This window comes from Moschus berezovskii, chromosome 2 (assembly GCF_049115385.1).
Source record: "Moschus berezovskii isolate FMDL1 chromosome 2, NW_MosBer_1.0, whole genome shotgun sequence".
NCBI classification, from domain to species: domain Eukaryota; kingdom Metazoa; phylum Chordata; class Mammalia; order Artiodactyla; family Moschidae; genus Moschus; species Moschus berezovskii.
Window position 1 is genome coordinate 120,873,696 of NC_142461.1, and position 12,742 is coordinate 120,886,437.

Sequence of the window (12,742 nt, forward strand, 5' to 3'; positions counted from 1 at the left end):
TATTTTGTTGCTTGAGGAGACATTTGTCCAGGTGCAGGCACTACAGCAAAGGGTCCCAGGTCCCAGCCTTCTCAGCAATAGATATTACGTTGTTTGATGGTGTTGTGGGTGCTGTCAGTACTGCCCAGAACCAGGTTATGCATATCGGACCTGGTTTTGTGAGCACTGGCCGTTGAGCTGTCCTAGTCTGCAGAGAGCTGTCTGGCCAAGGGGTGCCCCTCACCCTGGAGGTTATTTCCCTCACCCGTCCCCCACCCCCAACAAGCTCACAGCCTGTAGCCACTTATGAGGGGATCCAGATGGTCTGTGTCCCTATTCCCAGGTGGAACCAACTATGGTACTTATGGGATGGGGCTGAAGCTCCTGCCGAGACCACATTCTTGCTTAGCTTTCTTCCCCTGCTCTGCTCCCCTCACTTCCTTCTCTCTGAGAGCAGTCCCTCAAACAACTAGAGTCTGCTTTTAGGGAATCTGACTTAGAATTTGTTGTAGTTGTTTTTGTCTAGTCGCTAAGTTGTGTCTGATTCTTGTGATCGCATGGATTATATGTAGCCCACCAAGTTCCTCTGTCCATGGATTTCCCAGGCAAGAATATTGGAGCAGGTTTCCATTCCCTTCTCCAGGGGATCTTCCTGACCCAGGGATTAAACCTGAGTCTCCTGGATTGGCAGGCGAATTCTTTTACCATTGAGTCACCAAGGAAGCCTTAGGAAAGAATATTTGCTGAATAAACTAATGCAAACCCAAGATCTTCTTTGGGGAGTAGGAATTGACTGTGCATTTGCTTCAGCTTTGGCCGCTTACATTTACATTTAGGGGGTAATTTAGGCAAAGAATCAACTTAATAGGTTTACAATTAGGATGGATAAATACAGATTTTTCTGGTGCTAGGTATTTTATTATTAAGTATAGATCAGTTGTTTTGAAAAGCATGGTAGGACTATATGATTTAAAACGAGTTCTTTAAAAAATAAAGAGTCCTTTAGCTTTGAAGACTGATTTGTTTTGGAGCTACAATAGTCAGTAATGGATTCAGTTGCACAACTGATCGTTTTCCCTGAAGTGGTCATTTTCTCTTCTATATGTTTCTTAAGGGACAGGTCTATCTCATCTTGCTCATCTTTGCACAAAATATTGTCAATTTTTGATGTTTCCATACCTTTGGATTTAGTTGAATCAGTCCCTATAAAAGTATTTTTCTTGATAATATGTTTAGAAGATTTCTTACTTTGGGGGATTTTTGTTGACTTCTGGGGATAAATTTATCCATGAGAATCATATCTGTGCTTTTAAAAAATTGTTGAGTACATTCAACATGATAATTTAATTATTTGCTATAGAGAACTTGAGTTGCTTTTTCTTCTCTATGATCATTTCTGTGATTTTCAAAGGCACATACCTCCCCAACCACAGAATTTCACAGAAAACAATCAGTACACATTTTGAGGTGCAGATAGCTTGCTTTATTTTGTTGTTACTATCTCAAGGAGGTCCAACAATTATAACTAACAATTGAATTTAAACTTGCATGAAAAGAACTACATCAAGTTGATATTTTGGGCAGTTAGTAATATTTTGTTGTTTTTAAATTTAACAACAGCTTTAATTTGTTCTTTATTTTTTGCTGTGGCTCACTGCTTAGTTGCCCCAGTTTCTGGTTTAAATTTAGAACTACCACACAAAGGCGTTGGTTGCACCCCTGAACCTCCAAGAGTTGACACTGCTCTGGCATAGGAATGCGTGAATAGCTTGGTTAACTGAGGGGATGGCCAGGTGATGTTACTTTTCCAAGCTACCCAGGCACTCTCTATGGTCAGAGACAGTGTGAAATGAGCGAACAAAGTGTTGGCCGTTACACTTTGCTCTGGTAATATTTAAGTCATGATAATTTTGAGTGTGACATCATCAGAGAAAATGTAAGACGTTAAAGTGTTGCTTACAGGAGGGTAGATGCAAACATCACCAATGCCTTACATTTCTGATTCCATAAGTATCGGTGCACATATCAGGTGATGTGCACAGCATTGTTTCGGTGGATAGGACATCTTCAATGGGGAATTCCTCAACCCACTGAGGCATACTTAGACATCAACATTATGTTGAGGCACAAAGATTGATTAAGTGTTGAGCAGGGTATTCGTTCCATAAGAAACTTTCTCCTACCAACCGTTAGTTTCAATAGTTACAGTGTAAAATGTCATAAAGGGTACAAAACTTTATAACCGTTAATTCGGCTATATACAGTATGTACATGTCACTAGAAAATGTGTCATCTTCTTAGGTCAACAATTATGAAAAGATTGAAATGTATTATTTTTGAACTTCGACTCATTTAGGTTGATACAAAACTACTCTTTTTTTTTTTTTAAAATATTTACAGATCAGAAAGATAGAAAGATTAGTCCATGTGAATCATTTGGGAAAGGTTAAGAATGAGTCTGAGTGTGAGAGCACAGGCCCTCTTAAATGGATCGAATATTTATATTCACAGTAGCAGAGTCAGATCCAAAGTCATTCCCTAAACTCAGGGTATAAAGTCCACCATCTTGTTTCTGTACATCCATGATGATCAGAGTCGTCAGGTCATCTGTGTTTTCAATATGGAATCGCCCTTGCTGTTCCTGATCGTGAATTGTTCTTCCACCACGAGACCATGTTATTTCCGGGGTAGGCTCACCCGTAAAAGCGCAGGCTACTGTTAATACTTTTCCTTCATCAATGCTGATGTCAGAGGGAAGAGCTTCAATTTTAGGTGGGATTCCTTTATGGAACAACAACAACAAACTTTTAGAATCACTGAAAAAAAAAACTTTTATTCTACTGAATTGTGTGTACTAAAGATTCTACCATGCGACTAGGCTTGTCTACCTCTACCAATAATTTGATTGCTCACCTCTTAGGCCTGCTTTAAGCATTCTACTAGTTGAACTTTCCAGTTGTGTCATACTAGATTTTCCCATAAAACTGCTGGAACTCATTTCTACAAAGGACTCTTGCATGGAGGACATGCTTTGGGCAGACATGCTTGCAAATTTCATTTCAGTCATGCTGCTAGCACTGCTGCTGCTGAAACTGCTGAAGGAGGCCTCCTGCTTAGAGGCAGACATTTGGACTGACTGAGACGAGAAGCTTCCTTGCAAGCTCGTGTCACCACTTGTCCTCAATACTACCTCTCTGGGAGGTTCTTCAACTAGAGCTGTGGAGCATAGCAGATACACAGTGAACATCAATGACATCTGGTTAATTTGTGACATCTGACATTGACTTGCAGAAATGGAAACTTAGACACACACACACAGAAACATAACCCAAACAATTTGCTGTGAAAGCATAAGCAAATACATACATACAGTTGTCAAGAGCTAGCCCAGTGTCTCCCAGAAACGAATCCTTATATTTCTATTATTACATTTCATGCAGGTGCTAGAATCACTAGGAAAAAAATGATTAGTCATATAGAAAATAATTTTTATATTGTGCATTCTGAAAATACATGTAACAGGACAGCTGGTAGCTTTACTTTGAAAGTTAACTTATCCATATTTCTATCTAGCTGTAAAGAAACATGGACTGTTAAGAATGAATTCACATAGGAAGCTGGTGTCTCTTACCCATGGTATTTAAAGAGGCTCCTGAGAGTTTGCTGTGCTCAGAAAGACAAAAGCAAAAAACAAAACCATACAATGGCCTTAAACAAGTAAGGAAAGTGGTAAAGATATACTTACGAAGGACTGTTAAGGAAGCAGTAGCTGAACACTGGCCACGGAAATTTTTGGCCTTAATTGTATACTTCCCACTGTCACTTACTGATGCATTTCGGATTTCAAGAGAATATACATTTCTGGAGCGACTTATGCTGATATTTGAAGAAATAGAAATCTAAAAAGAAGAGAAACAAAAAGTGTTTCTTTGAGCTCTTCAGGAGTAAAGTATTGAAAGTTCTCTTCAGTAACATTCATAATTAAACTTACTGGCAGGTTGTTTTTAAACCATTCGATTTCAGGCGATGGCTCACCACTGATTTCACAAGAAAAGAGAACATTTTGTCCTTCATTAACATTTTGAGATCTGGGCTGTGAGATGAAGGCTGGGGCATCTGAGAGTTCTTTGCTTAGGGTCAGATCATACTGACACTTAATGATGCCTTGGCTGGTTTTGCCGATGCAGGTGAGGATCCCTTCATCTTTGTGACCAGCCTGCTTAATGGTCAGGGTCTGGTCGCTGCCTGAGATGCCGTACCTATACTCATCAGAATTGCTGAGCTCCACCCCATTCAGTACCCATTTCACATCAGTGGCACCAGCAATGTTGGCTTTCAAAGTCACTTTCTGACCATCAGTTATACTCATCTGAGTAGAAAATGCTTTGATCTCAGCATGAGTTCGGATTTCTTCCGATGCCTGTGATGTTTTAGTGATTTCCTCATGGACAACAGATTTTTCCAGGGAGGTGGCTTCTGATTTCTTGACTTTTTCGGAAATCAGAACTGTTGAAGCTTCCTCCTTGAGAGCTAGCTTTTCTTGAGATTTCACCTCTGACATCTTGATTTCTTCAGAAATGAGGGCTTTCTTGGAAATTTCCTCTTGGACAGATGCCTTCTTCTGGGATGTAATTTCGGAGGTCTTTTGTGCAGATACTTTCTGTATCTCAGTGTCTTTTACAACTGAAAAAGAAAGCTCTGTAAAGCAAATTGAATGGAAAAGAGGTCCTACCCTTTTGTCTTGTGGATTCTGCAAGTAATACACAAAGAAAAAATACTGACTTACGCATGCAGTGTAGGTAATACTTGATTCTTTCTCAGCCCGGATCTTGGAAAGTTGTCATGCGTGACTTTTGAGATCAATGTAATGATTATTTAAACTAAACTAAATTGAAGAATGAATTCTTTGGCTTAAGGGGAAAAAAGTTTTGAAAGGAATAGTTAAAAGATCTAGGAGATGGATGGATTTAGGAGATTTTAATTAATTAAAACAATTTAATTATGTTTTAGAAGATTCAGATGAAGGCAAACTCATTTTAATTGGGAAAACTGATACAGCTCTTTCATTAACTTTCCACTGCTTTGGAAAATTAGCAAGAGCAAAGTTTTAGGGAAGAAGTACCATTTGGTATATTCACCTGACTATTCATTACAGGGAGCAGGAATCTTACATAATATCTGGGATTCTTAATACTACATACAATTATGCACTTAATAAATATAAATTATATCCTAACTTCAAATATGTACATTTGTATACAAATGGTATTCTGTAATTTGGTAAAACAGTTTTTATTTTAATATTTTGTGTATGTGTGTGTAAGCAAGCATGTTTAGAAATGTCTCCTTAATATAGTTTTCTGTAAATTGTTGGTAACAATAAAAGGCAACTTACCTTTTACTGTTAATTTGCAGCTAGAGGACACAGATCCAGCTGAGTTTGTTACTGTACAAGTATAAAGTCCACTGTCAGAAGTATCAGTCTTATGAATTTCTAGGAAGAATGCTCCTTTGTCTTCAGAGAGTTTGTATTTACCTCCCTGTGTTATAGCCTGTGGAATGCAAGTGATTTGAATTTTAAAAAGTGATTTACTTTTAAACTTTCTTTGGGAGTTGGGCAAAGGAAAGAGGGTTAGTTGTTTTTTTTTTTTTTTTTTTTAGAAAATAAGGTCATTTAAGAACCAGTTACCTTTCCATCCTTTGTCCAGATGACAGTTGGCTGGGGTTCTCCAGTAACTTTAACTGCAAATTTAGCAACACCGTCTGAGGAAACAGTGGTATCCTGCAGACCAGTAACAATTACTGGCTTTGTGGAAATTGGCACAGGAGCTTTGGGTTCCGTTTTCTTGGTTTCTGTTGGCTCAGCAGTTTTCTGAGCTGCTTTCTTGGTTTCTGTTGACTCAGCAGTTTTCTGAGCCGCTTTCTTGGTTTCCGATATGCTTGACACCTGCTCATGGATACTCTTAAAGGCTTGTCCCACAAATTGGAAGTTAGTTTTGGAAGTTCCACCTTCACCAGAAACCTCACAAACGTATTCTCCACGATCAGATTCGGTGAGGTTGAGGATTTTGAGCTCATAGGTACCATCTGCAGAATAGTGAAACTGGAAATGCCCATTTTCCTTCAGTTTCCTGCCGTCTTTGTACCAGGTGACCTCTTTTGCACATAATGCACTACTTTCAACTACACAGGTCAGCTTGGCTATGTCTTTAGAAGCTTCTGCCTTCAAGGACTGAATTATCTTAGGTGGGGCAGCGACTGGCAGCTGCTGAACCTTCTCTGTTGGTGTGGGTTTTGTCTCTGTGGGCGGTACAGCTTTGGGGTGAGGAGTCACAGGTTCTGGGGATTTCACTCGTTTTGGAGACTTGGCTCCTTCTGGGGATTTTATCCGAGGCTCCGGGGATTTGACTCGCGGTGGTGATGTCACAGCCTTTTCAGTAACCCTGGCCTTCTGCACGGTCAGAGTAAACTGCGCCTCTTGCCTCCCTTCGCTGTTCTCGACCACCACGCTATAGTTGCCCTCATCTGAAGCCTGGACTGAAGAGATCTCAAAAGTTGACTTGTACTTTGAGGTGGTCACTTGGTGGCGGGCAGAAGTGCTTATGACTTGTCCCCCACGCAGCCATGTCACAGTTGGTACTGGCTCACCATCTGTATCGCAAGAGAACCTTGCAGACTCACCTTCGTAGACAGTTAAGGACCTTGGCTTTGTGAGAATTCTTGCTGCCAAAGTCGTCTTGATCTTTCTGTGTGTGGATTTTTCTTCCAGTGACTTTTCTTCGATTGCAGCACTTTTCATTTCTGTGGATGCATGGTGTTCGTAGGAGGAGAGACTTTCCCGGGTCTCCGTCATCAATGATTTCATTTCCCTGATGGAAGAGGAAGCTTCCATCTCAGATGTTTTCTTAAAGGACGAAACTGCATATGCCTCTGTTCTTGTCAGCTCAGGGAAGACAGATCGGGGAACCTGTTCATCTCTGCGCTGGGAAGCATAGGTAGTGTAATCCCCTCCTGTGACATCCAAGGTCGCGTAGTCGGAAGCCTCACCTTTGTAGTTGGTACACACAGCACGGTATGTTCCACTATCATCAATATGACAGTCCAGAATTTCCAGGGTCAGGACCCCACTGGTGTTGGTGTAATGAATCTTACTGCTCTCTTGGAGTTCTACACCATTGTGGTACCATTTGACCTCAGCAGTTGGCTTTGACTGAACGTTTAAGATAAAACGTGTATTTTGGCCGCAGGGGACCCGGTGGGAACGCATCCTTAGTGTGATTCGAGGCGCGTGGTCCAGTGTAAAAGGCTGCTGACTCAAAACCTCATATTTCCTTTCTGATGTCTTCTGAGTCTTTAGAGCGGCTTTCATGGACTCATACCTGGAAAAGATATCAAATCTTGCCGACCTCTCAAATCTTGACAGTGATCGCTCACTAGACACAGGGCTGGGGGAACGTGGACGAGTCCTCTCTGGGGTAGGAGACCTTCTTTCTACGTCATCTTCATCTTCTTCATCTTCGTATTCCTCAGCTGGCCGTGGCCGCGGCCGGATCAGCTCAGATACCGGCCTCATCAGCTCGATGTAGGTTGGAGACAGCGAGCGCCGGCGTCTCAGCAGCCTGGACACCGAGGAGGACGCCTCTCTCTGCGCGTGTTTGGAGATCTCATATTCTTCCTCGATTTCCGTTATTTCGGTCACTTCTCTCTGGCGTCTTGCTTTCTTTCTAGACTTCGCTTCCTTCGCCAGGTGGTCCAGCTCGCTCTTGTATTCCAAGAGGCGCTGGGTGGAGGTGACGGGCCGCAGCAGCTCGTGGTCCTCTCTCTCGGCCATGATCCTCTGCCGCTGATGGGCCTGCCTGTGCGCGGCACGGGCGTGCCGCTCCCTCAGCTCTGCGTAGCTCGTGCTGGTCTCTTCCTTGGTTGGGATGTGATAGGTTGAGTATCTGAAGTCTCTTCTCGCTTCCTCCACCTTGACGTGAGCTTGCGGGGAAGAATAACGCAGACTCGAAAGCTCAAAACGGGGAGGGCTCCGGCTCGGGGGTGAGGCTGAAAAACCCAGTTCCAGCTCTTCTTCAAGTCGCAGCCTCTCTTCCTCTGTTCTCTTCATCGCCAGGTAGTCGTCAATGGGCAGGAGTAATTCTTCGTCGGAGATGTCACCAAGAGAACGTCTCCTGGGTCTGTAATAATAGTAGTAATCGGGAGAAGGTGTGCGCCGGCGGGCTGGTCTCACCATTTCAAGGTCATCTTGGGACAGTTTGGGAATCCTCCACTTAGGTCTGTATTGATCGGTGATGCGCGGGAGAGGCATCACATAGAACTGCTCCCATCTTGAAAGGCGGATGCGCTTGGGCCTCTTCTGTACAACTCTGTCAATCTTCCCAGGCATTTCAAATTGATCCCGTATCTTCTTATACCACTTCATGTCAGACATGGGCACGAACTGCTTAATGTGTTGGTCTTCTTCTATGGTGGTCTGTTTGTACTTGCGTGGCTCTGGTACTTCGTAAGGCATGCGGAGTTTCCTCTCCTCCTTCTTTTCTTCCGTCTCAAGTCGGTATTCCCCTTTCACGGTCTTGGTGCTGACGGCTGGTTTGTAGAGGATGGCAGCTTCTCTCAGCGCCTCCTGGGCAACCTGCGTCAGCGGCACAGCCTCAGTGCCAGAAAGAATTTCAGCCATTCTCAGGGTCTTGTCAATCTGCCTCTGTACATGTCGTTCATGCTCCTCTTTTGTCTTGAATTCCTGTTTGACATACCTTAGGCGTTCCACTTGTAGGTGGGCCTGGCAGCTGGTGGATCCAGCTGTATTTGTGGCTGTGACCCTGTAATAACCGGTGTCTTCTGGCAAAGTATCCCTGATGTGAAGAGCATAATAATCCAAGCCTTCATGGATAATTTCAATGTTAGGCCCAAGGGACAGTGGCCGACCATCTTTCTCCCATTTTAACGTTGGTGGGGGGATGCCAGACACTCTGATCTCAAAGCAGACACTTTGGCCTTCTTGGCATTCTGCATTTGCCAGTAGCCGTTTGAACATGGGTCTGAGGGTCGTATCTGATGGAGGTGGGTGTGGGGTTACAGTCAGCTTTGCTTTGCAGCTGTCCTCACCATATTTGTTCCTTGCCACCACGGTATATTCAGCGTCATCATCCGTAGTTACGCTGTTGATTGTTAATTGGTAAAGACCTTTGTCGGACTCAAATATGTATTTCCTGTCATCATCACCTGGTTTGATTTTCTGACCTGATTTGTACCATGTTACTCGAGGCTCTGGGTGGACAGTTATGGTTACACCAAACCGGACATTTTCACCCACATAAGCTGTCTTGTTATAGAGAGGTAGGGTGAATTCAGGTGGTCTTTCCAGGAGTCTCATGGTATCTGTTCTGCGCTTAAGTTTCTTCACAGTTCTACGGCAATAATAGTCATAAACTTCTCTCACACCTTTAACAAAGAGCTCTGCATAGGAACTGTCTTCACCATAGTCATTGACTACTTTGCATCTGTAGGTACCATCATCGAATTTGGTGATGTCTTTGACAAACATGGTGGCCACTCCATCTTCATAGGTGATTTCATATTTCTCACTGTTCTCCAGCTGTCTGACACCGAAGTACCAAGTCACCTGGGTCGACTGATCGTAATTTTCAATTCTGCATACATATTTGACATAGCCTCCTTCTTCTCCAACTGCATGCATTATCTGCCCAGAAATGGGGCCAATTTCAATGGACGCCACTTTAACTTTAGCAATGCTCACTCCCTTCTGAGATCGAATTGCACCACCACAGGAGATCCGGGCTGCAGACACAACCATGTTGAGGTCTTTCTTGACTAGGGTGTGGTAGTAACGTCGGTGTTTCAATGTCCTGATCACTTTAGTACTGACTCTTTCTGTCTTCTGCTTCAGCCATGGATGCTGAAGGGCCTCAGAGGCTGTCATGCGAGATTTTCTCTCTTTCACTAATAGCCGGTCAACAAAGTCCATGGCTTCGAGGCTGATCTCTTGGAATGCTTCTTCATCAAAGGTGTATTCAGCATTCATGATGTTCTCAATGATCTGCTGGTTAGTTTCAGCCAGGAATGGATTGATACCACTCAACAGTACGTACACCAGGGTTCCAAGAGACCACATGTCTGTGGCTGTGCTGACAACATCATGCTGGTGGACCTCAGGTGCATAGTATTCAGGGGCAGTGAACTGAAGCCTAAAGTTGTCCCCTGGCTTCAGCTGACGGGCTTGACCAAATTCTATGATTTTAATGGTGGAGCTCCTTCTTGTTTGGTAAATGATGTTGTCTGGTCTAATGTCAAAGTGTCCAATATTATGACTATGTAAGAACTCAAGTGCTTCGCACACCTGGCGAACATAGCTTACGATTTCTCTCTCATTAAGTTCAAAAGCACTTGTGTTAATGCGCTCAAATATGTCAAGTCCTGATATGAACTCAAAGATCATAACTAATTCTTCCATGCTTTCAAATGATTCATGGAGGTATAACATGTTTCGGTGCCTAGCTATATTTAGAATGGAAATTTCTTTCTTTACCAAAACTTGATCAGTCCCTTTGACTTTCACAAATTTGGCCATGTATGTCTTCTTTGAGGATGTTTCAACACAACGGTGGACAATTCCAAACTGACCACGCCCAAGATCTTCAGCAATCATATATTTCTCATAAAGCTCCTTGGTTGAAGAGTGAGATGCTTTGGTCATAGAAACTTCCCTGGTTTCGTCTACCTCTTCATCATAGTTCATAGCCCTGGTCTTATCTTCTTTGGTTACTGTTGGTTCTGAAGGCTCAGAAGGTTTGCTCAGGCCAAATTTATTCTCTGCTATTACACGGAACTGGTAACTTGTTTTTCCAAATAAGTTGATCACGGTATAACGTGTTTCTCGGGCCTGTCCTACCCGGATCCATCTTTCTGCAGTGGTTGCACACTTTTCAACAATGTAGTTGGTGACTTTGCTGCCACCATCAGAAGCTGGCTCAGTCCACGTTAAGTTCACAGAATCTCGTGACACGTCACTAACTTTGACTCCTCTGGGTGGGTCGGGAACATCAGCCACATCCAATTCAACTGTCTTCTGATCAATTCCAAATCTGTTTTTAGCACAGACCACATAGAAACCAGCATCTTTTCTCTCCACTCCATTGGGGAAAACAAGTGATGTGAAAGATCTTGTGACAATGACTTGGTAGTGGCCATTGTTGTCGATGAGATCTTGTCCTTTCTGCCAGGTGATCACTGGATCTGGTTTGCCACTGAATGGGATCTTGATGCTGATTACCTCACCTCGGAGAGCGTGGACTGCTCCCATTCCTTCAAGATTTTTAGGCAAGTGTATCTTGGCTGGAACTGTATCAGAACAAAAGAAGGAAGAATATAATTTAGCAACACCCAAAACTATTTTAAGAGTGCCCCCCCCATTAATAATATGTAATCTTGCAGCAAAATGATGTCTACTGATGTGTTTTTACCTTCTACTTCCAAGGAGGCAGTGCCAGACACAGACCCTCCTTGGTTGGTAGCTCTGACTTGGTAAACAGTGGCGTCATCATCTGTGACACTGGCAATGATGAGCTGGTGGTAGCCACCCTTAAACTCTTGAATCCTGTACTTTAATCCATCTGCGATGATTTCTTTGCCTTGTCTGTACCATTTCACAATTGGTTTCGGATGACCAGTCACTTTGCAGACCAGAGTAGCATTGCTCTGGTATCTGACATTTAGATTTCTCAGTTCCTCTTTAAAGTGTGGTGCCTGAATTGGGACATCAGATTTGGGAGTGACAGGTTCTGATATCTCACTCCATTCACTCTCCCCACCTAGGTTTTCACATTTCACACGGAACTCATATTCAAGACCTTCAATAAGGTTTTGCACTGAAAAGACAGTTTCTCGAATTTCATCTGTTGTCACAGAAATCCACTTGTTCTGCTTCTTCTCACGCTTCTCAAGGTAGTAATTTCTAATCTTTGCACCTCCATCGCTGGCAGGTGGCTTCCAGGCCACAACACAAGAATCTTTTGTGATGGCAGTAATAGTTGGTTTGCCAGGGGCACCTGGCTTTTCTGTTTAAAACAAAAAGCATTTGACTCATCAGGTGAAACAGACAGCTTTATGAAGAGCTTATTTTTTTAAAAATAAATGTTATGAACCCAAAGTTCTATTAATGACACGACTGAGCGACTGAACTGAACTGAACTGAATCCAGAAAACTGTAATTGGTTACTTTTTGCTAAGAAACTTATCAAAATAGAAAGTTCCTTTTTAAAGAAGGGGATAGGGTATATATGTGCCCTTTTAGATCAGCGAAATTCAAGTGACATAAAAGACATGTGTACTTTAGCTGAATCTGCTGTCTCCTTTCAAAAGTCATTTCTGTAAAAAAAAAAAAAAACTTTGCATACAGATGGAATTTTGCTATAGGAAGACTGTAGAGGTTGTACTCACCAAATGGACTCTTAATGATCACAACTGAGGGGACTTCTAGAGGTTCACTGATGCCAAACGTGTTCTGAGCCGAAACCCGGAAGTAATATCCAGCATTTTCTGTGAGGTTCACAATTCTACAGGTTGTCACTGAGATGGCTGAAGACACCAATTGCCATTCAGCCCCTTCCTTGGCCTCACATTTTTCCACCACATAATTGGTGATCCAGGAGCCTCCATCATCTGCAGGTGGTTTCCAGCTGATCACCACAGAGTTCTTCAATAGAGCTTCGATCACAATTGGTCCTGTGGGTTTGTCTGGTTTATC

General features: G+C 42.8%; 1 protein-coding gene across 31 annotated transcripts in view; it reads right to left on the minus strand.

The window, feature by feature from the left end:
• Positions 1-1,439: 1,439 nt before the first annotated feature.
• Positions 1,440-12,742, minus strand: part of TTN (titin) — a 276,712-nt gene continuing 265,409 nt past the window's right edge. For all 31 annotated transcript variants that reach the window (XM_088830575.1, XM_088830572.1, XM_088830570.1 and 28 more), the window contains 8 exons: positions 12,436-12,741; positions 11,460-12,053; positions 5,669-11,337; positions 5,375-5,531; positions 3,971-4,662; positions 3,725-3,878; positions 2,893-3,195; positions 1,440-2,760 (listed from right to left, as the gene is read on the minus strand). In XM_088830575.1, the coding sequence (XP_088686701.1) occupies positions 2,462-2,760; positions 2,893-3,195; positions 3,725-3,878; positions 3,971-4,662; positions 5,375-5,531; positions 5,669-11,337; positions 11,460-12,053; positions 12,436-12,741 (8,174 nt within the window). In that variant the 3' untranslated portion in view covers positions 1,440-2,461. The remainder of the gene's footprint in view (positions 2,761-2,892; positions 3,196-3,724; positions 3,879-3,970; positions 4,663-5,374; positions 5,532-5,668; positions 11,338-11,459; positions 12,054-12,435; position 12,742) is intronic.